Source organism: Equus asinus, chromosome 14 (genome assembly GCF_041296235.1).
Source record: "Equus asinus isolate D_3611 breed Donkey chromosome 14, EquAss-T2T_v2, whole genome shotgun sequence".
NCBI lineage: Eukaryota > Metazoa > Chordata > Mammalia > Perissodactyla > Equidae > Equus > Equus asinus.
Window position 1 is genome coordinate 34,565,664 of NC_091803.1, and position 23,458 is coordinate 34,589,121.

General features: G+C 49.8%; 1 protein-coding gene across 1 annotated transcript in view; it reads left to right on the forward strand.

Moving 5' to 3' along the window:
- The first annotated feature begins 775 nt into the window (after positions 1-775).
- Positions 776-23,458, forward strand: part of GPR139 (G protein-coupled receptor 139) — a 37,570-nt gene continuing 14,887 nt past the window's right edge. Inside the window, exon 1 of the mRNA XM_014853486.3 lies at positions 776-1,181. Coding sequence (XP_014708972.1) covers positions 1,058-1,181 — 124 coding nt within the window. The 5' untranslated portion in view covers positions 776-1,057. The remainder of the gene's footprint in view (positions 1,182-23,458) is intronic.

Below are 23,458 nucleotides of genomic sequence, written 5' to 3' on the forward strand. Positions count from 1 at the left end.
CTCCCGCATGTGTTTGGGGTCTCGTGTGTGTGAGTGTGGTCTTTGCACGTGTTGATGAGGATGCCCCTGCGTTTTCACTCTTCTGGCTGTGGAGTGAGAGGGCCGCCGCGTGCCCGTGTGAGTGTGCGTGCGCCTGCATGACTGGGTACTGTGTGTCTTTGTGTGAGAGTGGGTGAGTGTGTGTCGGAGCAGCTGCAACGTCCTTATCCCTGGCAGAAGGGCTCCGTGTGGCGGGCTCCTCTTAGCCTACCGGCAACCCCTTCAAAGGCACTCCAGCCCAAGGACAGTCCACCTCTGGCCTCCCCCAGAATCAACACACGCACTCAGAGGGTCTCCTTTCAAGCTCAGCGCCTCTGGTCCAGGGGAACGCACGACCTTTGACCATCTTCGCTCCAACAACCTCCCCTTGCCCGGGCCATGGGTACAGAATCCTCTCTATGGAGATGGACTCGAAGCCCTGGCGAGAGGAAAGTGAGGTGGCTGGGAGGAGAGTCGAGAAAGGCAAACCGAGGACACGCCGGGTGAGTACGGAGCCGCTGCGGGAGAAGCAGGTCCCACCCACATCACGCCCCTCCCGCGGGGCTGGAGATGGGGGTAGCCTGTTCCCACCTGGGTCTCGCTCTGGGGTTCCCAGGTCTAACTCCTTCTCTCTCCCGACACTGGAGCGCAGAGAGGCGGCTGGAACCCCCTCCTCCCGAGCATCTCACCGACCGCGTCCAGGCCGTTGCTGATTGGCTGCGGGGAACGGCGTCCCAGCCCCCGGCTCTGAGGCGGGAGCCGAGCGGTCCGAGGTGGGAGGCGCACAAACCGGCTCCGGGAGCCCCTCCCGAGTCCCTGCGCCCAGCGCCCTGCGCCCTGAGGGAGGGCTGAGCCGCCACTCCAGGCGGGCAGGTGCGGCGGGAGCAGAGGGGACCACGGCCAAGGGTGGAAGCAAGTCCTGCGGGGAGAGAGGAGCTGCTGCTCCAGCTGCTGCCTCGGCCGCCGCCACCACCGAGCCGGCGTCCAGAGCGGGGCTGGCAGGCCGGGCGCGGAGACGAGGGCGGCGAGGGGCGCGCTCATGGAGCACACGCACGCCCACCTCGTAGCCAACAGCTCGCTGTCCTGGTCCCCCGGCTCGGCCTGCGGCTTGGGCTTGGTGCCCGTGGTCTACTACAGCCTCTTGCTGTGCCTCGGTTTACCAGGTGAGGGGCGTGGGGAGAGGGTGGGAAGCCAGGAGCCCAAGTGCGGAGCGACCCTGCCCAGACCCCCCAGGCCCATCCCCCTTCTCCGTGCGATCCCTGGCGCCCCCTCTGAAAAAGTTTAAGCCTTAAGGGCAACTGCGGACATTTCCAGAACGGGGGAAAAGGAAGTTGCTGTGGCCTGGCGCGGACTGTGCGTGTGTCTGTGTTTCACGGGTGTGTGTGCGCGGCTGGCGATGGGCAGGGTGTGAGTGTGGCTTGGTGTGAGTGTGCGCGCGGATTCGAGTGTGTTGGTGTGCATCCGTGTGTGCGTCTGAAAGGATCGGCGTCCGTTCGCGGGTCCAGTGAGGGCTGCGTGTGTCACTTGACTGCACGTCCGGACAAACGGCTTCGTAGGGGCTTCACTTACCCGTCGCCCCCCACGTCCACCCCAGCCCAGGGGCGCCCCAGCCCTGCTGCCCCGCCGCGTGTCCCCGCCTGACCTGAGACGTAGTCGGAGACCCTGATGCTGGGCACTCTCTTGCTCTGGGGGGCGCTGGGATGGCGTAAGGGATGAACCCCTGCTGTCCCCCTAAGCGGGGAACGGCCTCCAGGCTGGCTGAGAAGAGTTGGGGGTCGCTCCGGGACCATGCCCTGGCCAGGCAAGGGTGCAGAGACACACTCCACTCGGGCTGCCGAGGCCGCCACTTCAGGGGGTCAGAGTCTCCTTGAGGACATGCCTCGCCCCCTGGCTTTGCCTCCCTGTCTGCCCACCCTGGGAAGCTCACGGCTGCTGCAGATGTCTGGCTGGCCCCACATCTTAACGTCCTCTCCAAAGTGTGGCTGGGACTTGTGCTGAATTCCTGAAGAGAACTGAGCTGCTTGGGGTGGGATGGCGGGGTGCTTGCCGGTTGTGAGAGAGGGGGAGGGGTTTCCTGGGGCTCCAGCTTGAGATGGCCCCTTCTTGCAGACAGCCTCTGTGGCAGAAAGATTCCTAAAGATCACTTGCAGACGGATAGGAGAGAGGGACAGAAGGGAATAGAAAGAAAAAAAAATCCAATGTACAGCCTAGAAAGGGAGCATCATCTACCCCGTCATCTTCAGCATCCTGGGATCCTGGGAACTTGGGAGCTGGGTCTCTGAGAGCCTTGCTGAGGTTTCCTTTCCAAAACATTCAACTTGGTAGCCAGGGCCCCTGAGGAAGTTGTTTACATAAACCCCCCCTCCCTAATTTGGCAGGTACGAGAGAGCGTCAGTTTGCCGAAGCTGAGCCTCTCCCCCAGCGAATGATGAGGCTTTTATTACTAACTAACCCCTCTGGCTGCCCTGGGAGAGATGCTCAGCCCCTGATTCGCCCTGCTGAAGCGGCAGCACGTGTCCTGTAATTACCTTGAGCTGGAATCGATTCCGGCCCAGTTCCCACCTTCCCCAAGCCACCTTCCTGAGCCTCTCCCAGAGCTCTCTTCTGGGGACTGAGTTTCTGAGAAGGCTGGTGAACTGGAGAAGTGACAGGCCCCCTGTTCCCTTCAGCCCTCACTTCAGAATGTACCTAACCCCCGCCCCTTCACCCCTCCATCTCCTCTGCTGACTCAAGTAGCCACTCTCTCAGACAGTCCCTTAAGGGACAGAGACACAAAGACAGGGGCAGGTTCCAAGGGTCCAGAGCAGGGACATGAGGACGGGGAGGATGAGGGAAAGCTCAGACTTTCAAACCCTCAAGGTGGAAGTCCACATAAATCACACCTTCACAGCCTAACTCCTACGCCAGCAAGGGCCTTCCAGACCCACAGCGTTGGCACCTACTGTATGCCAGGCACGGTGCTAGGCACAGGCTCTTCAAGGCTGAGCCCAGGGCTTGGAGACTTAAGAGAGAGGGACTAGGAATAGAATTTGGAGGGCGTTGATGTGTCCATACACTGGACTAAGAGTTATGACCACCTACTGTGTGCCAGGTGTAAGGAAGTGCCAAAGGGACTCGGAGACCCCTAAGGTGCGGTCCCTGAGTTCAAGGAGCTCTCAAGTGGAAGCTTATGACTCTAGAGGCAGCAATGGATGCAGAAGGAGCAGGCCTTCTGGAGAAGAGCAGTCAGAGAGGCCAGGCTTGTACAAAGGCTGAGAACAGTTTTGTCCCTGGCTTGCAAGGTGGTTCAAAGGTGAAAGCTGAAGTCGTTCTCTTCCAACCGTAAGGGCAGGCAAGCATGTTCTGGCAACTAAGACTGCAGACTGTAGAATGAGGCAGAGCTGGCTGTTCACTTGTGGGCCTTTCGTGTCTCTGTGCCTCGGTCTTCACATCTGTAGAACGGGCATCATGAGAGTACCCCCCCCCCAACACGGGATTGTGGTGGGAAGTAAGGATGCTGATGGAGATGATGATGCAAGCCGAGCGCTTGCTTAGGGCCTGCCACCCCCCAGGCATTGATTGCTGCTGCGCTGCTGCAGTGGGGGTTAGCGTGGAGCTGGTTTGGTTGTAAGGAGGGGGCTGCACAGCCCAGCCAGTGAGCCAGAGAAGGGACCGGAGGCACAGTTGCTCGCTTGGCCGAGCTCCCTACCATCCTCCCCTCCCCGCCCCACCCCCAGCCACCAGCAATTAGCAAACCCTCATTACCCTGCCTCTGACTGGGAGGCACAGCTACGCTGGGTGTGAAGTAACAGACCGCAGGGCTTGGTAATATTGTTGAAAACTGAGATTTTAATTGAATCACCTTTCCTGGCAGTGGACTCACCCCGGTTCCAGATTCTCACTGTGGTGGTTGGAGACGTGGCTGGGAGCTGAGGGAGGGACGGGCAGTGGCTGAGGGCTGGCAAGGGGGAGCCACTATGGGGGAAAGCGAGGATTTTCTAACCACCTTCAATCTCTAGATTGAGAGGAAGAGCTTGGGAAAGGCCATGTGGTCCAATCCTCTGCCTCCAGGAATGGCTCCTAACAGTCTAATTTAACTGGTCTGGTGTGGGACCCAGGGGGTCCTAATGTGAAGCGTGGGCAGAGCTCTGCCAGTTAAGAACTGTTAACCTCTCTGTACCACAGTTTTCTCCATCTGCAAAATGGGCATAACAGCAGTATCTACCCGCCACACAGGTAGCATGTATTAAATAAGATAATCTACGTAAAGATGGCTTCGCTCGGTGCCTGGCCTGAGGAAAGCACTTATTACTCAGTGCCTTGGATCTTTTTCCATATTAAATGTTTATGGTATTGCACTTAATCCCCACCACATGCCCATGACCTGTTCCTGGCCCTGAACCCATTTTACAGACGAGCAAACTGAGATTCAGAGACGTGGAGCATGTTGCCTACAGTCATGCAGTTGAACCAGCGTGCAAACACCTGCTCTTTCCATCGCATCATGGTGCCTTCATTACTGCCAGGAAGTTCCTTTAACTAACCTCGGTCCTTCATGCTGTGTGTTCGATGGAGATAATTGGTGTCCCAGCTGTTCCTAAAAATCCATCTCTTTCCTCCTCCTTTTTAAATCAGCAAGATGTTTCTACCTTTTGGAAACACATACAGTAAGCCAGCGGAGCCAACAAGGTCGAGTTGGGGACCCTGGTTGGGCCAGCTGGGACAGGACAGTGCAAAGCAGAAGGCAGTGCAGGAGAAAAAGATGAACCTGAGATGCCCGAGGGAGGAAGTGGGAGGGAGGACAGGTGAGCCCGCCTGATAAGGAAGGAGCAGCGCGAAATTAAACTGAGATTCGAAAGATATTTTTAATTTTTTACCTTCTCAAAGGCACCACAGATGGTAAGGGAGACAAGGGGAGGCAGACGACAGCCTGAAACCTCTTGCCACCCAGTGGAAGGGAGCGTTTCCGTAACTGCCAACTGAGGGTGGTGATACCCGCCTCCGAGGGTTGGTGCAACATGAAGGGAGATGACGAGTCTGCAGCCTGGCAGGTAGCGCTTTGACATGTGATAGTTACCGTTATTGTTAACCAGAGGTGGAAAAAATGGCGACCCGTAAGCTGGGCTGAGCCCCCCAGATATGTTTTCTTTTACCTGTAAACATCTTCAGGCAAAATTCAGTAAACAGATTCAAAGTACAAAGTCTGGAGCTGGACCTCTGGGGTTTGAGTCCTAGCTTTGCTGCTTATAAGCTGTGTGACCTTAGGCAAGTGACTTTATCCACTGTGTGCCTCAGGTTCCCCATCTGTAAAGTGGGCATGATGATGATGATGGTACATACTTCGTAGGGTTGGGGAGGACTCAATGGGTTAAGCACTTAACACAATGACTGGCACACGATAAGCACTCTGTAAGTCATTTTTTTCATCACTTAAAAATTAGGAAAATCATGGAAAAATTCCAAACTTGTTTTATGACTCCAGCTTTACCCTAATATCAAAGCTGGACAAAGAAATTATAAGAAAACTACTGATCAATATTCCTCATGAACATAGACACAAAAATCCTTGACAAAATACTAGCAAATCTAATATATAAGAAGGATATATAAGAAGGAATATATAAGAAGGATAATACATCAAGACTAAGTTGGTTTATCACAGGAATGCAAAGCTGGTTCTTATTTGAAAATCATTCAATGTTATTCACCATATTAAAAAACTAAAAGGGAAATCCGTATAATCATCTCAATTGATGCAGAAAAGGTAATTGACAAAATTCAACATCCATTCATGATAAAATCTTAACCTAGGAACAGAGAGAGAACTTCCTCAACCTGATAAAGGGAATCTATAAATAACCTATAGCTGACATCACATCTAAAGATGAAAGATGGACTGCTTTCCCCCTAAGATCTGGGACAAGGCAACATGGCACTCCTATTCAACGTCACACTGGAAGTTCTAGCCAGTGCAATAAGGCAAGAAAAAGAAAGAAAAGGTATACAAGAAGGATAAAAGTCAATTGTTTCTATTCACAGATGATATAATTGGCTTTGCAGAAAAATCGTAAAGACTCCAAAAAAAAGCTCCTAACAACTAATAAGTGAGTTCAGCATGTTTGCAGGACACACTTTTAACATGCAAAAACCTACTGTGTTTCTATATATTAGCAATGAACAATTTGAAATTAAATATTGGGATTGTTTTTTAAAATAGATTTCCAAGTTCCCTTGAAAAACCAGAACTGACATTAGGTTCATAGTCCCAGAAGGCAGCAATTGGCTGGAGCTGAAGAATAGGCTGCTTTTCCTACAGAGTTAGTTGTGTGTGTGCATTAAATAGGTAACGATATTCATATTATTCATATTCATATATTCATATATTCATATTATTAAAACATAAGTAGGCACACATTGCAAAGTCTCCCTCCCATCCCTTTGCCTTGTCCACCAGTTCCCAAATCCACTCTGTCATCACCACCACCACACAGACAGCCACTTTCTTAGAGGCTTAGTTTCTTATTTACTTTTTCAGGGATTTTTAGCATATATACAAGCAAACATGAATAGGGGATTTCAAGTCTCCCTTTTTTTACTCTCCCCAAAATGAGCACGTTATACCTACTGTCCTACATCTTACTCTCTGTTCACTTAACATATTAATCATCCATAATAGTATAGGTGAGGATTTTTCATTCTTTTATGAAGCCACGTAGTATTCCATTGTATATTTACACCGTAATTTACAGTCAAGAGTCACTTAACAACGGGGATACGTTCTCAGAAATGCATGATTAGGTAATTTTGTCACTGTGCGAACATCACCGAGTGCACTTACACAGACCTGGATGGTCAGCCTACCACACACCTAGGCTCTGTGGTACTAATCTTATGGAACCACTGTCGTATATGTCGTCCGCCATTGACCGCAACGTCGTTATGTGGCCCATGACTGTATTTGATGGCTGCCCCTTTCAAAAGCACACGTGCACTCCAACTTGAAACAGTTTCTACGTGCTACCCCTGACTATTCCCTGTAACCTGTCTTCATGGACATTGGCCGTAGGATCCCCATTATGACAGAGGGAGAAACAGCACTGCACGAGGAGTCCTGGGTTCCAGGGTTGGCTCTGGCAATAACTCACTGTGGGGGCTGCCGTAGGCCCCGGAGAGCCAGGTTTTGCTTGTGTCTCTCAGTTGGAGACATGGCCCATGGAGGGGACCCAAGCACAGACCAATGAAGTAGCTATGCTGGAGGCTGCCTGGGCTGGCCTTGGGCTGGGGTCTGGAGCAGTAGCTTTGTTGTCCTTGCCCCTGCATGGTTTCTGTAACGATCCCATATGTCAGTTCTGCTTTATGAGGTTGAGCGTAAAATGTATATTGTATTGGAACTGAACAGGCATGGATGTGGATCCTGTATCCTCCTACCCTCATTTGCTGTGTCATCTCAGGGATGATGCTCCGTCTCTCTGAGCCCTAATCTTCATTTGCAAGAAAATGGGCAATCAATTTCAGCATTTGAGCAAGTGGTCTCTGACCTCAGGCTGCCTGGGTTTGAATCCTGGCTCCCCTACTTGCTAGTCTGTGACGCTGGGAAAAAGTTGCACCCTCTCTGAGCCTCAGCCTCCTCAACCATGAGATGGCATAATAATACTACCTATCTCATTGGGTTGTTTTGAGGATTAAATGAAATTGTAAACATGCCTAGCACCACTCTGGGCACGTGTTTGCTCTCATATAGAGTAAGATTTCAGTGAATGTTATTAACCTTCTGTGCCCTGCATAGTCATCGTGGCAATTTAAAATCAAAAGGCTTCTCCCCGTCCCTCGCACACTGTCAGAACTCAGTAAATAGCAGCTCGCGTTGTTTGGATTGTCTAACATGTCGATGTGCTCAAGCCTCGTAAATCCTCTGAAGCTACATGTTGCTTTATACGTAGATCTTTTCCATAAATGCAAAGTCCCGCTCAAAGTGCACGCCCCAGAAATGGAGCTCTGCGCCCTGGCCAACTAGGAGAGAGCAATCCAACAGATTAAGCAATCAATTCCATCAGAAGCCTAGGAAATCTGTACCCCGAAGAGAGTGGCCTGTGGTTCAGTGAAACCTGCAGAAATAATATCAGGCCAGAACAGGAAATGGTCTTTAGCTGAAGCTGGTGGAGACTGAGAAGCACCCCCAGCAACGTTACCCTGCGTGCTGCAGCCGGGACTGCGAACGGAAGGGGGCAGGGAGGCAGACACAGATCCTGCCACTGAACCTCCGTCCGCATCTGAAATATATGGACAACGCTGATGGAGGAGGCCAGCCCTGCAGGGGAGACCAGGAAGTGCTGGGGGCAGGGGAGCACGGCTGTCTTGAGTTCACACACCTGCAAGGGGCAGCCAGATAGTATAAATGAGCAAAGTGGCCCAGTTTGAAGCAATGCTTCACTTACCCAGAGAATCACGCTTCCCTGCTGTTTGTCTGCAAACGTGGCTCTCTTGGTCTCTCTCATTTCCCCTCAGTGCTAGAGACATATGGACCAAAAGCACTGCACATTCCTTTTAATAATTGCTAGCACTTATGAAGCACCTACAATGTGCTGGAGATTCTTCAAAGCACTTTACAGGTGTTAACTCAGTTAATTCTCACGACGACCCCTTGAGGCACGGGTAACTAACATGCCCATTTTTCAGATGACAACATTGAGACGCCTACCCAAGGTCACACAGCTGGAAAATGACAGAGCAATATTCGGTACTGCTGTCCAGCTTTTTATAAGAAAATGGCAGCACACACACAATGACAGCTGACAACTGACACTCAGGCTGGGTCAAGAGGTGAGGGTGACAGACAACAGGGAGGAGTGGGGACTGGGGACTTAGAAAGTGCCACCACCACTCAGCTTTCCAGCCAATGGTCCAATGTTGCCAAATTGTTCCCAAAAATCTAGAAATCCAGATTTTTATATGAAATGTCCCAATGTTTCTAGGTTGGCAACTAATTAAAAAATTTTAAAAAACACTATGCAAGCCAATATTGTGTAAGCCAAATTGAACATGTCTACAGGCTGCATACAGCCCACCAGACTGCCAATTCACACACTCCAGAGTGGGTAAAGCTTCAAGAAGCACCAAGAAACACCAAGGGGGGTCACAGTGGGTGGAGAACAAAAACAAGAAGCTAGAGGGAGGAGCAAGAAATAATAGAGATGGAGACCCCAAGAAATATATGGCTTAGTAGGAAAAGCATGCCAAGTCAGGAAACCTGGGATTTGGCATAAACTAGAAGGAAAAGCTCCAAGAAATAACACAAATTGCATGTTGACAATGTCTTGGAACACAAATCCACCGTTTTTTGGAGTGGGAAGAGCCCTGAGACCCTGACAGCATGGTGGGTTAGGATGTCGGCTCGGTGGTGCCCAGACCTGGATTCAGATTCCAGCCTTGTGGCTTCCTATTGGTGGGGCTCTGGCAAGCGGCTTGAACCTCTCTGAGCCTCAGTGTTCCTCTCTGCAGAATGGGTATAACAGTGCCTTTTCACAGGGTTCGTGGTGTGGACAAAATGAGACAATTTGTGGCTGGCCCAGAGCCCAGAGCCTGTCACTCCATGGCTGCTGTCTTCTGAGGAGTCCAAACACCTCCATTTTACAAAGTGAGGAGACAGTGACCTTGCCCAAAGTCACAGAGCTTGGAATGGCAGAGTCTGAACCAGAAGTTAGTTTTTCTAAGTCTTCCATAGTTTGCTTTTCACAAAATCATACAGCTAGTGGTCTCTTAAGAGGAAACACAGTAATAGGGGGAAAGGAGGAAGAGGCTGGGGAATTCGAGAGCTCAGAGTGACCTTCTGGATTTGGGGAGAATTTTGTTGTTGTTGTTGTTTTTGTTGTTTTATGTAGGATTGTTTAGGTGGGACGAGGCTGCAGCGTTCGATCCCTTCCCAGTCTTCTTAATCCTTCTGACTCCATCAAAGGGAAAGTCTCAGTTTGGCACTAGAGCGTCTTTAACACCTTTCCTTATGTGTTAAATCTCCCTTTTTAACAGACACAGGGCAGGCTCAGGACTCAGCGCCTTGGCAGACAGCGGTATGTAGCTAGGATTCAATGTCACTCTTGTACTGTCACTGTATTTGTTTTTAAGGCGACCTTCTATTTACAACAGGGAAGCAGGATTGTTGTCCAGGGTTGTCATACATCCGTGCCATCCAATACAGTCGCCACCAGTCACACGCGGCTACTGAGCACTTGACATTGACTAGCGCAACTGAGGAACTGAGTTTTTTATTTCGCTTCATTTCAATTAATTTGCAATTAAAATCTGATACTCGATTCAGTTCCTGGAAATTAACTGTATACTTGGAACAACTTGGGTCTGTGAATCTAATCTTTCAACTTACATTTTATGACATCTAAACAGAGATTAAGGATTTCCAGTAAAAATTTAGCATCCGTAGAGACATGTGCTGGAAGTGTAAAATACACACCAGATTTTAGGCACTTCATATGAAAAAAAAGTTAAATATCTCATTCCTAATTTATATTCATTATATTTTAGATGAACATGGTGAAATAAAATATATTGTTAAAATTAATTTCACCTGTTTCTTATTTTTTTCAATGTGGCTGCTAAAAAATTGAGATTGCATATGTGACTGACAATACATTTATATTGGACAGCAGTATGATATAAAGTGTAAATTCAAGGGAAAAAAAGGCAAATCACCTTAAAACAAAATGTTAAGTAAATAATAGTACAGGGGACGCAAGAATATGGCAAAAATCATAACGTTAGTGTGTCGATCACTAAAATCTAGGGAGCACTGATCTAATACAATGCTCTTAATGAAGAAACTGAGGCCCAGAGAGGGCAAGGAAGTTCTCCAAGGTTACACAGCCAATTAGGGGTGAACTTGACCCCAAATCTTCTGGATTCCAAATCCAGTGTGCCAGGGGATAACCACCCTCACCAAGGGAAATGTAAGGAAGGTTGGGTCAGGGCGTGGAAAGGACATGGCTACCTTGGATCCCAGTGGGACTCCGAGAGAGGGAGCTTCTCTGTATGCACAACTCAGGGTCTTTACTTTTCTATAAAATGGAAACAGAATGACTTGGGCTTCCTTTGTGTAAAGGTCATGACCAGCTGAACTACGCTGAGAGGACACTAGGACTTTTAACCCTAATGTATGTTTTTATTTTGCCCCACGGCAAAGAAGGATGAGACACAAAACCAGACAGCACAATTAGAAAACAATTAGTGCATTCATTGATTGACTTATTTGCCCATCCATCCATGCACCCACCCATCCATCCATCCAACCAATCATCCAACCACCTACCCACCTACCCACCCACCACCCATCCATCCATCCACCCATCCATCCGGCCATCCATCCATTCATCCATCCATTCATCCATCTATTGCCCAGCATTGGCCAGGTACCAGGCACTATGCTAGGCACATGGCACGTCATAAAGACCTGCACCCTTCCTTTGTGCTCACACACACACATACACACACACACAGAGACGACTGGCATGATCAGAAACCCAAATAAAAGTAAACAATTACCTGTGAAAAGATCATGGAGGAGAGGCACACCATGACAGGAGAGCTTTTCATGGGGGGACATGCCCAGATGGGGAGGCCTAGGAAACCTCCCTCGAGAGGAACAACTGAAACCTGAAGGCCGAAGAAGGGAAGAATGGAAGGAAGAGAGCGAAGGAAGAAGGCTGGGTGATGACCCTGAGACAGGAGGGGACCCAGTGCCCACATATCAGGACAGAAAGAGGACCAGAGGCTGCAGCGCCAAAAAGTGGGGTGGGGGTGGCGAGAACATGGTGTGAGGCGCAAGCAGAGGGAAACAGGAAGCCAGAGCTTTACAAAAACCACACGAATTGACCAAGTTGGGACAACACATACTATAATGTGAACACTGAGGTATCCGCCAGCGACTTTTCTTCCCCCGTCATTTGCCGGAATGTGTGGCCGTTGGTAGAGCTGGGGGAATTGCTTTCCTGCCACAGACGTTTCTTACCATTCTCAGCTAAGTCCTTCAGCCACATCGCTTCAAGCTAGGGACTCTACACAGACACACAGACGCTCACAGATGCACAGAGACGTGTGCGCGCGCACACACACACACACACTCCCCACAGTCGGAGGCACAGGATGGCCTGGTGATTCTGTTCTGGCTGCAGCCCTTTGCGTTTAGCATTCCTGTCCTCGCCACCATGGTTCAGCTCCACAGAGCTGCTGACAAGAACCATCATCTGCCTCTCAAGGAAAGTGGCGGCTTCCCTGGAAGGTGGTAGAAGGGAGCAGTGATTGGAGAGAGAACCCGAGAGGGGCTGGTGCTGTCAGGAGGGCGGGGATGGGCGTTCCTTCAAGGAATCACAGGCCCACGCTCTGGACCCTCACAGAGCATGGCTCCCACATCATGTCCGCCCTCCACACCCAGGACCCTTCCAGAACACCACTTCTCTCACCCGGAGGGCAGTGGGGAAGTCACACCGCTTTAGGAAGAAGTCCTGGGCTCGAGTCCCAGTGCTGCAACTTTGCTAGTTGTGAGGTCTTGAATGGGTAATTCCTTCTTCTTTGAGCCTCAGTTTCCTCATCTGGGAATGGAAGTGATAATAAATTGCTTCACTTAGCACATGTATACGGAGCCCCTTTCATCCGCCAGGCACCCTTGTAGGTCCACGGTGAGAAATCTGGGTTTTACTGTTTTGCAAGAAGACACAGGAGCCTTTTAAGCAGGTGGCATGATCTAATTTGAGTTTTCCAAAGGTCCCTCTGCTTCCTGTAAAAAGAGGAGATGGAAGGTGGTGAGAGGGAAGCAGCAAGAGCAACGAGGAGGCGGACCCGGGGCTCTGGGGGGAAGGGCGAGGAGTACCCACAGAGCGCCCGGCACACAGTAGGAGTGCGGGCCAAGGGTCACGTTCACAGCCTGTCTCGTCCTGCTCCTTTCCCATCCACCATCACCCCAGTCTGCAAGTAAAAGAGACAGCCAAAAGCAGTGCGCAAACTAATGATGTCCTCAGACACCAAGGACGTCTGCGCCCGGCTCCCTGGGGGCGTGGGAACGCGTCCCAGCACAACTGGTCGCTCTCATCCTGGTCGTGGCAGTGGGCAGGTCCTGCTACCGAGCCAGCTGTCAGTTGCGACAGTCCTGAACAGAGAGAAGGCAAGTGCCTCGACAAGAAGAAAAGGGTCACCTTCGGCACTGTCATTTAACAAACGAACAGGATTGAGTTCTGGCCGACGTGGTGGAAGGACATTGTTACCGTGACTGCTTTCAGTTCTGACGCCCCCAAGATTGAGTTGGGGACTCCCAGGACATCTTGAGAATGGGCAGAGAGAGCTGGCGGAAGAGAGAGGAAAGTCTGGTCGCTTCTTGGATGTTCTCAGAACAGACCTTGTGGCCAGAAGAGGATGGCTCTGGCAAATGAGGGGACTTTTTATTTTCTTAACCACCGTCGGCGCTAAACGCTGCACTCGAAATACTGGTCACATGCGTGATGGTTAACATCGTTCTCAACCACCCTCATTCAGCTCCCTAAAGAGGCCTGTGCTGGGCAGAGCCAGCCAACAGCCAACTGGAAACTAAGAACTTTTAGAACGTAAGAGAAGCCTGTTTAAAGTTTTTATTAAAAACTGCACCTTCTCTATTAACATATGGAGGTTAGCTCGTAAGAATTCAGACTACTGAGAAATTTTAAAGTCTGGCAAAACTGAGTTCTCCTTGGCTGTGACCCAGTGCCTAGAACCACATAGCCACAGGCTCCTTTAGACCCAGCTTGTGCTATGCAGTTCACAGCAGTCCCCACCTCTCCCTATTGTTCCCCAACAAAAGATTTTTTTCTTATACCTGGCCTGCTTCTCTCACTTGTTTTCCCTGCCTTGCCCCTGTAGGATTTTGAATTTGCTATGTGTTTTGAATTTGACTATGTATACAATACACACACACACACACACACACACACCCCATATCCATTTACACCACCACACATTTGGCCTCATCTCTTTCCAACCACTGGAAATGCTTTCCTGCAAGAAGGGAAGTTGGTAAGACCTGGATATGAGATCCACTGGACTTCCTAGCTGTGTGTAGTTAAGTTCTCTGAACGTCTATTTCCAGATCCGTAGAATGAGGATGAGCATGCCCCTCTTGTTGAGGGGAACACATGAGACAGTGTGCATGAAGTACCTGGCACACGGCAGGTGCTTAACAAAGAGAAGGAGTTTTTTCTTGAGACTGACAAGGATTTTCTGTGAGATCCCCACCCAGGCTCTCTAGGCTGCATGAAGGATGAAGCTCCATTTCATGAGGTCCTGCTTTGTGCCGGGGGTTGTAGGGGATAGCGATGGGGGAAAAGACAAAGATGAAGGTGAAATGGTCCCTGCTCTTAAAGAGCTCACACTCCAGTTAGGTAGAAAGGAAAATGGATGATCCTAATACAGGGTGACACAGTCTATAACAAAGGTGAGGGTGAGGCATTTAAATCCCCATGGGGATTCCAACTTACCTCTGCCTGAGAACATCAAAAAGATGCTGAGTTAGGCTATGAGCTCTTGACAGTAGGCTCAGAGTCCTCTTTTTGACTCCAGTACCGTCTGGTGGGCCTTGGCACATGGTAAGGGGCTTGGTAACTGTTGGATGGATAGATGGATGGATGGATGGATGGATGATGGATGGATGGATGGATGGATGGATGGATGATGGATGGATGACGGATTGACGGATGGATGATGGATGGACAATGGATTGACGGATGGATGATGGATGGATGATGCATTGATGCATGCACAGATGAACAGATGACTGCTTCTTAATCCCATAAATGTAATTCCCAGACTGACTGGGAGAGACTGAAGACAACAGCTTGATCGTAACTACTTCACCACCACCATCATCATCATCACCACCACTGCCATTTACTGAGCACTCCTTCCGAGCCGAGCACTAGATCAAACACATTGCTCCACATTGCCTCACTTTATCCTCACAGCGATGGCTGTGAGGTGAGACTTCTGTCATCTCCATTTGGCAGATGGGGGAACTGAGGCCCTGAGAAGTTAAATGACCTGCCCGGGGTAACTCAGCTACTGAGCAGCAGAGCTGAGATGTGACAAGCCTGTGCGTCACTGCTGGTGCTCTGTGCTTGCCGCTGGGCCCACTGCAGACATTGGTATTCAAGGCATCAGAAGAGACAAATGCTGAGTCTGAAGACCTCTGCCTGTTCACCGTCCCAGCCTGGTCTTCACAGACATTTGAGGGACTGTGTCTTCTTTCCTGATTGAAGATTCCCCCAGTGTCCCCAATGCCCTCTCCCCAAGCACATGGTTTAATTACTTGAAATTATTTTTAAGCAAGGACAGGCAGGTGAATGCCCTCTCCACCCCACACCTAACCTACAAAATGGAAAGCAAGTTGCCTCTTTTTTTAAAGTAGCATATTGCGATGAAACAGTTCCCTGAGCAATCTGCCGTCTTCCAAACCCTTCCAGGATTTCCTTTACCAGCCATAAGCGGGCTCCATTTCAGTCAAGTGCTCAGAAGGCTGAATCCAGTTCAGGTCGTGAATATGTTTATTGACCACCTATTAAGTGTGAGGCTCTATTCCTAATGCTTAAAAAGAGTCATCAATAACAGCCATTAATGTTAATATAGTGCTGGCCAGTATGCAAAGTGAATTAAAATTTACAAAGGGCTTTCTCATCCATTATGAAACTGAAGCTCAGAGGAGTCAGATAGCTTTCCCAAGTTACTCCCGGTAGGCAGGGGTGAAACCCGAAACGACATCCTCTACCTCCAGCCCAGAGCCCCTCATCCCACTAAATATACAAAGCTGCCAGAGGCAGGAATGATCCCCAAAATGGAGCCACCCCTGTGAATCATGCTGGGACTTTCCATTATTCATTCATTTGCAAATTGTATGATAGCTACTGATGTCCCAGAGACAAACTTATCTGGGTTCCTGCCCTCAGGAGGGCACAGTCTGGTTGGAGAGATGAAGAAGTAAATTACATTAATGTGAAGATGGATGTGTCGCGTGCTAGATGGAAGCCCATGTACCATAGGACAAAGAGGAAGGACGTCAGCCCAGTCTTGGGTTGAGGGCAGTGCCGGGATGGCATGGGGGCTATCGGGGCAAACTTTTTGCCCCTACTGTTTGGAACTCATCTTCCTCCTTTCTGAGACCGATCCACAGTGTGTGTTCTGACCACGAGTCTGTTTCTTCCTCATACACATGCACTGAGCGTCTCCTTCGCATCAGAACCATTGCCAAGGACTGGGCACAAGAGAGATGAATGAACTTTCCCTTGCTTTCGAGGCATGCACTGTCCAGTGGGCAAAACAAGTATATTGAAAATTATTAGGTTTTACCATGTGAAATTGACAATATTTGGCCACCTTTGACCTTTTAAATTGTCCATTTTATGTGTTTCAACCTATTACCCTGCAGTGTAATCATTTGCCTTTCTGAAAAGAACTCAGGATGATGTGGGAGCCCCAAACCTGTGGCCCACTGCTGCATTCATGCCTCCTCCACCACCACATCCCCCGTGTAGCTGTATCCACAGCTGAAACGTGGACACTAAGATTGCTGAAGCCTCGATGGTAAAAACTAAACTAATGGTCATTTACCCTAATTATAACTAACATTAATCGAGTGACTTCTACCTGCTGGGCCCTGTTTTAAGCACACTTCATGAATTAGCTAGTTGAATCCTTCTCACCTCATGAAGTAAGTGCTGTTATTACCCCATTCGACAGATGAGGAAACTGAGGCCCGTGGTAAGTTGTTAAGGGGCTCAAGCTCATGCAGTTACTGCTATGGCAAAGCCAGGCTTCTGATCCAGACATCGGGAGCTAGAACTTGTGCTCCCCTGTCCTCAGCAGTGCTTTCAGCTGGGACAACTCCTAGGTTCCGAGATCACTAAGGTTTTTGTGAGACACTTTGAGCACAAGCAGGATGGTTGGGAACCCAGGAGACGCAGTGCAGCCCAGAGTTGGAAAGGAGGCCACGCTCCCCCTCTGCTGGGGGCATAGCTCTCTGAGGTGCTGGCACTGGGCGTGTCGGGATGGAATCTTCTCCCCGTTCCATCTTCCAGTCAGTCGTGACAGTCACACTGGGGCTTTGGTCCTCATGAGGACTCTCTTGCTGGTTCCAATAACATTTCAGCTAATCCTCTTGAGTCCTCTAAGCATACTCTTAGACTATCCGCAAATAATCGTAATTATGCCTTCTCGAATAGTTACACTTCTGATTTTAGTTTCCTCCCTTATCTTTTTGGCTAAACTGTAGATTTGGTTCTTTGTTAGTAGCATTAGTGTTTAATATTAGTAAAATCAGTTTTACCCATAGTATTTCATGAGAATGAGGAGGACGGACTGAGTTTCTGAGCAAATGTAGACAGATGGCTTTGGGAGCAGGGGACAGGGGCCAAAGCAGAGCTAAGAGGCCCCTGCAGTCACTCAGGTGTGATATGATGCCATCTAGACTCAGATGCTGCATGAAACAAATCTGCATCAAGTGCCTACTATGTGTCAGTTACTGTGCTAGCAACTAAGAACGTGGCCTGAAACAAGACAGGCACAGGCCTGCCGTCTCAGCGCTCCCAGTGCCAGGATGACCAAGGAAAAGAGAAAAGACGGTACACCTCAGAGGTATCAGGATAAAGACTTACCCGGGTGTGGTCTTACATGTGGGCAACAAGAAAATTACTGCAAGTCTCAGAACCCGGTAGTGTAACTGATAATGACCAGGAAAGTGACTGAATTTTTATTAGCTTCCGAAATCTATTACAGTCTAGTCATCTGCAAAAAGGAGAGAGCAGTGAAGTCAGAATTTTTCATTTATGAATGCTTTTGAGAATGTGCATTCCAGAGAAATTAGCAGACACTTTCATTTTCTGCTATCTCGCTCTCGACGCCCATCAGGCCCCCTCTGAAATATCTCGTGATAATGGACCTTTGCCTGACGCTCTTCCAGTTTGCAAAGCCGCTTCCTGCGCCTTGTCTCCTTCGGGCCCCACAACCACCTTGGAAGTGGGCAAAGCAGTTTCACCGAGGTTATCGCACTGGATTCTTGGATTCTCGTCCCTCGTTTCCCCGCGGTCCACACGCCAGCCGAGCCTGTCGTTTTCTAGTTCTGCAAGCACAGCATGCTTTCACACCTCCTTGAATTTGCGCTTGTGGTTCCCTCTGCCAAGAAAGAAGCCCACCCTTTTCTTCTTCAACTAAGGGGTGCCCTCTTCATTCGGGGAAACCCTGGGTGGGCAGGGCAAGGCCATTGTTCCCTGGGGAAGCGAAGGAAATCCAGCGCCCTGGAGTAGGGAGCACCCGACAGTGGTGCCCATGTCAGAGGTAGACCAGCAGGCTGGAGGACACAGGTCCTGTCCTGCAGCCCCTCTGGGTGTCAGTGGAAACAATGGTCCCAAGGGCCCTTAACAAGTGTAGCAGTTGACACTTGTGGTTGGACAGACTCGAGTTCAAATCCTGGCTCTGCGACTTACTAGCTGTGTAACCTTGAGCGAGTCTCTAAACTTAATCCTAAATTCCCTGCTCTGTATCCACACCTTTAAAGAGAGGGGAGCGGCAGTGACAATTACATTGAAAACACATCACAGTTTCTAGCATACATAAGAGATTGCTAAGTGGAAGCTATTATTTTCATTATTACGACCAATTCCCTCGTGGCATAGAATCACTTACCATCATCCTCACTCTGACTGTCACTCCTGCTATTATTATTTACATTTTCTCTTATTTTTAAAGGAAAAAAAACCCACTTGCTTTTCCTACGGACGCTTTCCCTGTCCTCTGTGGAAATGACATTTCTGCTCAGGGGAGAAAGAGAAGCGGTTTGTTTTGTCCTAGGCAGGGGGACAGCAAAGCGTGTGGGGCATCGATCTGTCATCGCTGGTGGATGGACGAGCTGGTTCATGATGGACGGACGAGGGTGATCCTGACAAAGTGGATGGGGAAGTGTTGTGGGAAGAGGGGACCGCATAGGCAAAGGCCCAGAGGCCAGGCAGGGGGTGGCTTGTCTGTGGACCTTCAGGGACAGTGGTTCCTTTCAGCTGGGACATAGGGTAGACAGGAGTGGTGACCGAAATGGGAGGGAGAGGGGAGCAGAGGCCACAGTTCCAGTGCTATCTACTATGTGTCCCACTTCCTTCTAAGCATTTTCTGTGCATTAACTTATTTAGTCCTCACAATCAGCCCCATTTTACAGATAAGTAAATGAAGGCACAGAGAAGTTAGGTACCTTGCCCAAGGTCACACAGCAAGTACATGTCAGATCTGGATCCAGCAGCCATGCTCATTACCACTGCACCAAGAAGGCATCGCTTCTCTTTCTCTATGACAATCACACATGTGTCCAAAGCCAGGAAAGAAACAGACCCCTCTAGAGTCACGAGGAAGCAAGCCATCCTTCACTTGCTGAACCGAGCCTGGGCAGAGTGGAAGCACTCTCTCTCTATGCGGCCTCTCAGTATGCAGAAGTGAGTTGTTAGAAGTTCCCAAACATAAAACCATTTCCATATAATTACGCCTCCTTGACCTACATGTCATTCGGCTATGTGCAGAGGCTGGAGGCACAAAAACCAATTTCTCCAACCACAGAAAATTGCTTCCCGAGGCCCCCGGTAATGAGACATTGTCTTCTGGGCATGGCCTGTTCCCTGTCCGACCACGTCCCCTGGTACACGTGCCGCCACCTCCACCCCGCCTCTGCTGGGAGGATGCAGGTCCCACAGCAGAACAGAATGTCCGCCAGGACGGCGGCCTTGGCGAGCGCGCAGCTGGGCAGCGTGTGGGAGGGGCCTTTCCGATGTTCTTGAACAACCAGACCCGAGGAACCTTCCTCAGCTAGACCGAGAGGGCAAAAGGAGGGGACATCACGTGGGGGGATGGATGGTACCTCTCAGCAGGTCCGCTGGCTGCTGTCAAAATTTATACACGAGGAAGCTGCGATACCAGCCGTGTGTGAAAGCTTCCAGAGGTGGACAAGGGGCCCTCTGTTCTTCAGCACTGCCTCGCCTCCCTTCAGGCGTATCTGCGGTTTGGTGCAGAAACAAGCATCTTACATAGTAAAGCCCTGTGATGACCCTCTGTTGCCTCAGGACAAATTCAACTCAAAGCATTAGAATGTAGTGCTGTTACCCCTCCACCTCTCCGCCAGCCAGGCCTCCCCTGACTCTCTCCGGGCTCGGGAGGGCAGGTGACACAAACAGAGTGAGGCCTGGCGGGGACTTGTTGAGCCGGAGGGCAGCCCCACGTGGAAATGTGCGCCCCGCGTGGCCTCTCCTTCTGATTTTCAAAAGAAGCACAAATCCTGGATTGGCCAGGAAATACTCCGATTGGTAATTATGGCAACTGATTCAAAACTCTTCAAGATACATCTGCAGGCTGGAACCCACCCCACCATCCTCCGGTCCGTGACCCCCATCCTGTGCTGAGCTTCCAGCTGCCCCAGCGGTCATCCTCTCTCTCTTGCCTCTCGGTCTTTGCACATTCTGTTCCCTCTTGTTGGCACACTTTGCTCCCCCGTCACTGATTGGCTCCTCCTGCTCCATGTCACTGCACACATGCCACTTCTTCCAAGAAGCCTTCCATGGATGATTAGGTTGTTACCCCTTCTTCGGTGCTCCCATGATGTGATGGTCCTCTGCAGTCGTAGAGCATCTCTCCGGGTATCTGTCTGGCTCCTGCCAGGCTAGAAGCTCCGGGAGGGAAGAAACCCATTCTTCTGTTTACTGTGACATCAGTGGCTTGTAGCAAGGTGCCTGAACACACAGGGAGTCAGGATCTGTGACAGAAGGAAAGGGAGAAAGGCCAGCCTGAGGAGTCCTGGTGAAATGCAAGCTCCTTCTCACCCCAGAGTCTCTTGGTTCGGGCTGGTGAGCAACTAAAAAGACCTTTCTGGGGGCACTCGCCGTGAGCGGGGCCTCTTCCAAGCACTTGATGTGTGTTAACCATTCAATGCCTGCAAGAACACTGTGAGACAGGTGTGATCATCCCCATTTTACAGATGGCGAACACTGAGGCACAGAGTATTTAAGACGCTTAGCCAGGACCACAAAGCTGGGGATGGGCAGACTTGGGATTCAACCCCACAGAGTCTGGTTTCCGAGTCGGCCCTTCAAACCTCTCCACGTTTCGACAAGGGGAAGAGTCAGTGCTCTGAGAAAGAAACTGACTATCACACTCAGTGGAGGAATGAGTAATACTTGTGAGTACCTACTACGTGCTGGGCGTGGTACTAATGCACTCATATGGGAAGTTAGTTTTCTTAACAAGCCCTATGGGGAGATGTCATTGTCCCCATTGCACAGATGAGGGAACTGAGTTCAGTATCATGTGCAAGCAAGCAAGTGGGGAATGGGAACTCAGACCCATGTCCCATCACAGGAGATAACAAGGAGTTTCCAAGAGGCTGCCTAGAGAGACGGGCTCAGAGGGAAGAAAGCAGAGGAAAGAGTCAGATCAGTCATCACACATACAACAGAATACTAAGAAAGTGACAGCAAGCAGATGAATGTTCCACAGAGAGCACCTTGGGAAATGCATCCATCCATCCATCTGTCCATCCGTCTGTCACTCTTTTATTCCACAAACGTTGATGGAGTGCATACTCTGACTGCCCGGTGGCAGGCCCTCAAGGTTCAGAGGAAAGAGATACGGTCCCTGCTTTCCAGGGGCTCCCAGTGAGTGAGTGATAAAGATTTTGAAGGAGATCATTACAAAAGTGTATTAAATGCTCTAGCCAACGAGGTGCCTAACTCAGTGCACCGAGATCAGGGACAGCTTTAAAAATAAAGAGTCTGCCAGGCCAAGGAGTGTAGGCAGGGAAGGCATCCCAGGCAGAAGAGATAGTCCATGCGATGCTACAGAGGTGAGAAAGGACGCTGTGCATCCAGCCAATGGCTCGGAAGGTGAAGTGCAAGGTGCATTTGCACCGGTTGCAGAGGGAGCTTGTGGTGCGGGAGGTATCTGGTAGGCTGTGCAAAGACACTGCATTTTGGCTCTAGAGCAGAGGTCTCAAATCAGAGCTCCAGGGACCACACTGTGTGTGCACGCGCGTTGTGTGTGTGTGCATTGCTTACAGGCCTCTCTTGGAGCACTGGAAGACCTGGCCACAGTTGGCTGTCCTTCCCTTATAGGAAACCACCAGCTGGAACTAAATAGTGGCTGCCCTCTTGGAACGGGCGTGAGCTGTCCAGGTCACTCAAGACCTCTGCGTGCCCACCTCCCACCTCGATGTTCCCTCCTGGCCCCTCTTACCATCGGAGTTTGCAAACCCCGGCACAGAGCCATTGAAACTAGCAGCAAGTTTGAAATGACTTCTCATGCTCCCTTGCGATTATTTATTCAGTAAGTTCTGAGCATCTGGAGCCCGAGGAATGGGTCTCACACTCCCGAGAGCCTGCCTGATCCAGGCTTGGCACACAATCGAGCACCACGAAATTTATGTTGGACTGAATTGGATTCACATGGAAGATTCTGGCACAAAACCTCTTCTCAGGAGCTGATCACCTCAAAAAGATCTCTCTCACCCACTGAACACTGAGTCAATTTCCAATTCATTTCCAATTACCTTTGATCACGTCACCTGACGCATTTTAGCAGTAAACTCTTAGTGATCTTCCAGTCTATTCAAAACTTAACCAGCCTTTCTGCATGTCTATGATGCTATTAATCTATATTCGTAATCATTCATTCAACAGATATTTATTGAGCACTTACTATATACCAGAAACTGTGTAAGACGTTGGTAATATATTAATAACAATCAGCAAAGCAGACACACTTCCTGCCCTTCTGGATTTCTAACCTGTCTAATAGGAATAATGGTAAAATTCATGTAGCATGCAAGGCACTAGGCACTAGGCTAGGCATCTTCCCTGCGGTAATTCACTAAATGCTCACAAAAACCTGTAATAAGTGCTGTATCATCATCCTTTTCACAGATGAGCAAACCAAGGCACAGAGAGGTTAAGTAAACTCCCCACGATCACACAGCTAGAAAGCAGCAGAGGCAGGCTCCAGAATCTGTGCTTTTTGCCGCTTGCCTTTCTGGGATGACAGTCGGGGCCCCAGAAGTGCCTCCTGAATCGTCTAATCAGTAGTCGTTACGGTTGTGGTCCGCTCTGGAGGTGTCTATAGTGTCTATAGCAGTGGAACCCTGGGTATGTAGGTTAACCATAAGAACCTCATCTTTGTATACCGTAGTGATTTTTTCCCCCTGATATCACGTGTTATTGCCTTTCCTTCTTTTAAGTTGGAGACACCTGACAAAGACCCAATACGAGAAAGCAGCTGCAGGTGCAAAGTCAACAGCTGATTGCTGTCATTTCTACGTGGACTTAGCTGCGGGCAACCAGCTGTCCTCAGGAAGTAGCCGCTGGGAAGAGACACCTTAAGGCTGGAAAGGCAGCGTGGGTCACCGGCTAATGAACTATTTGTTTAATTT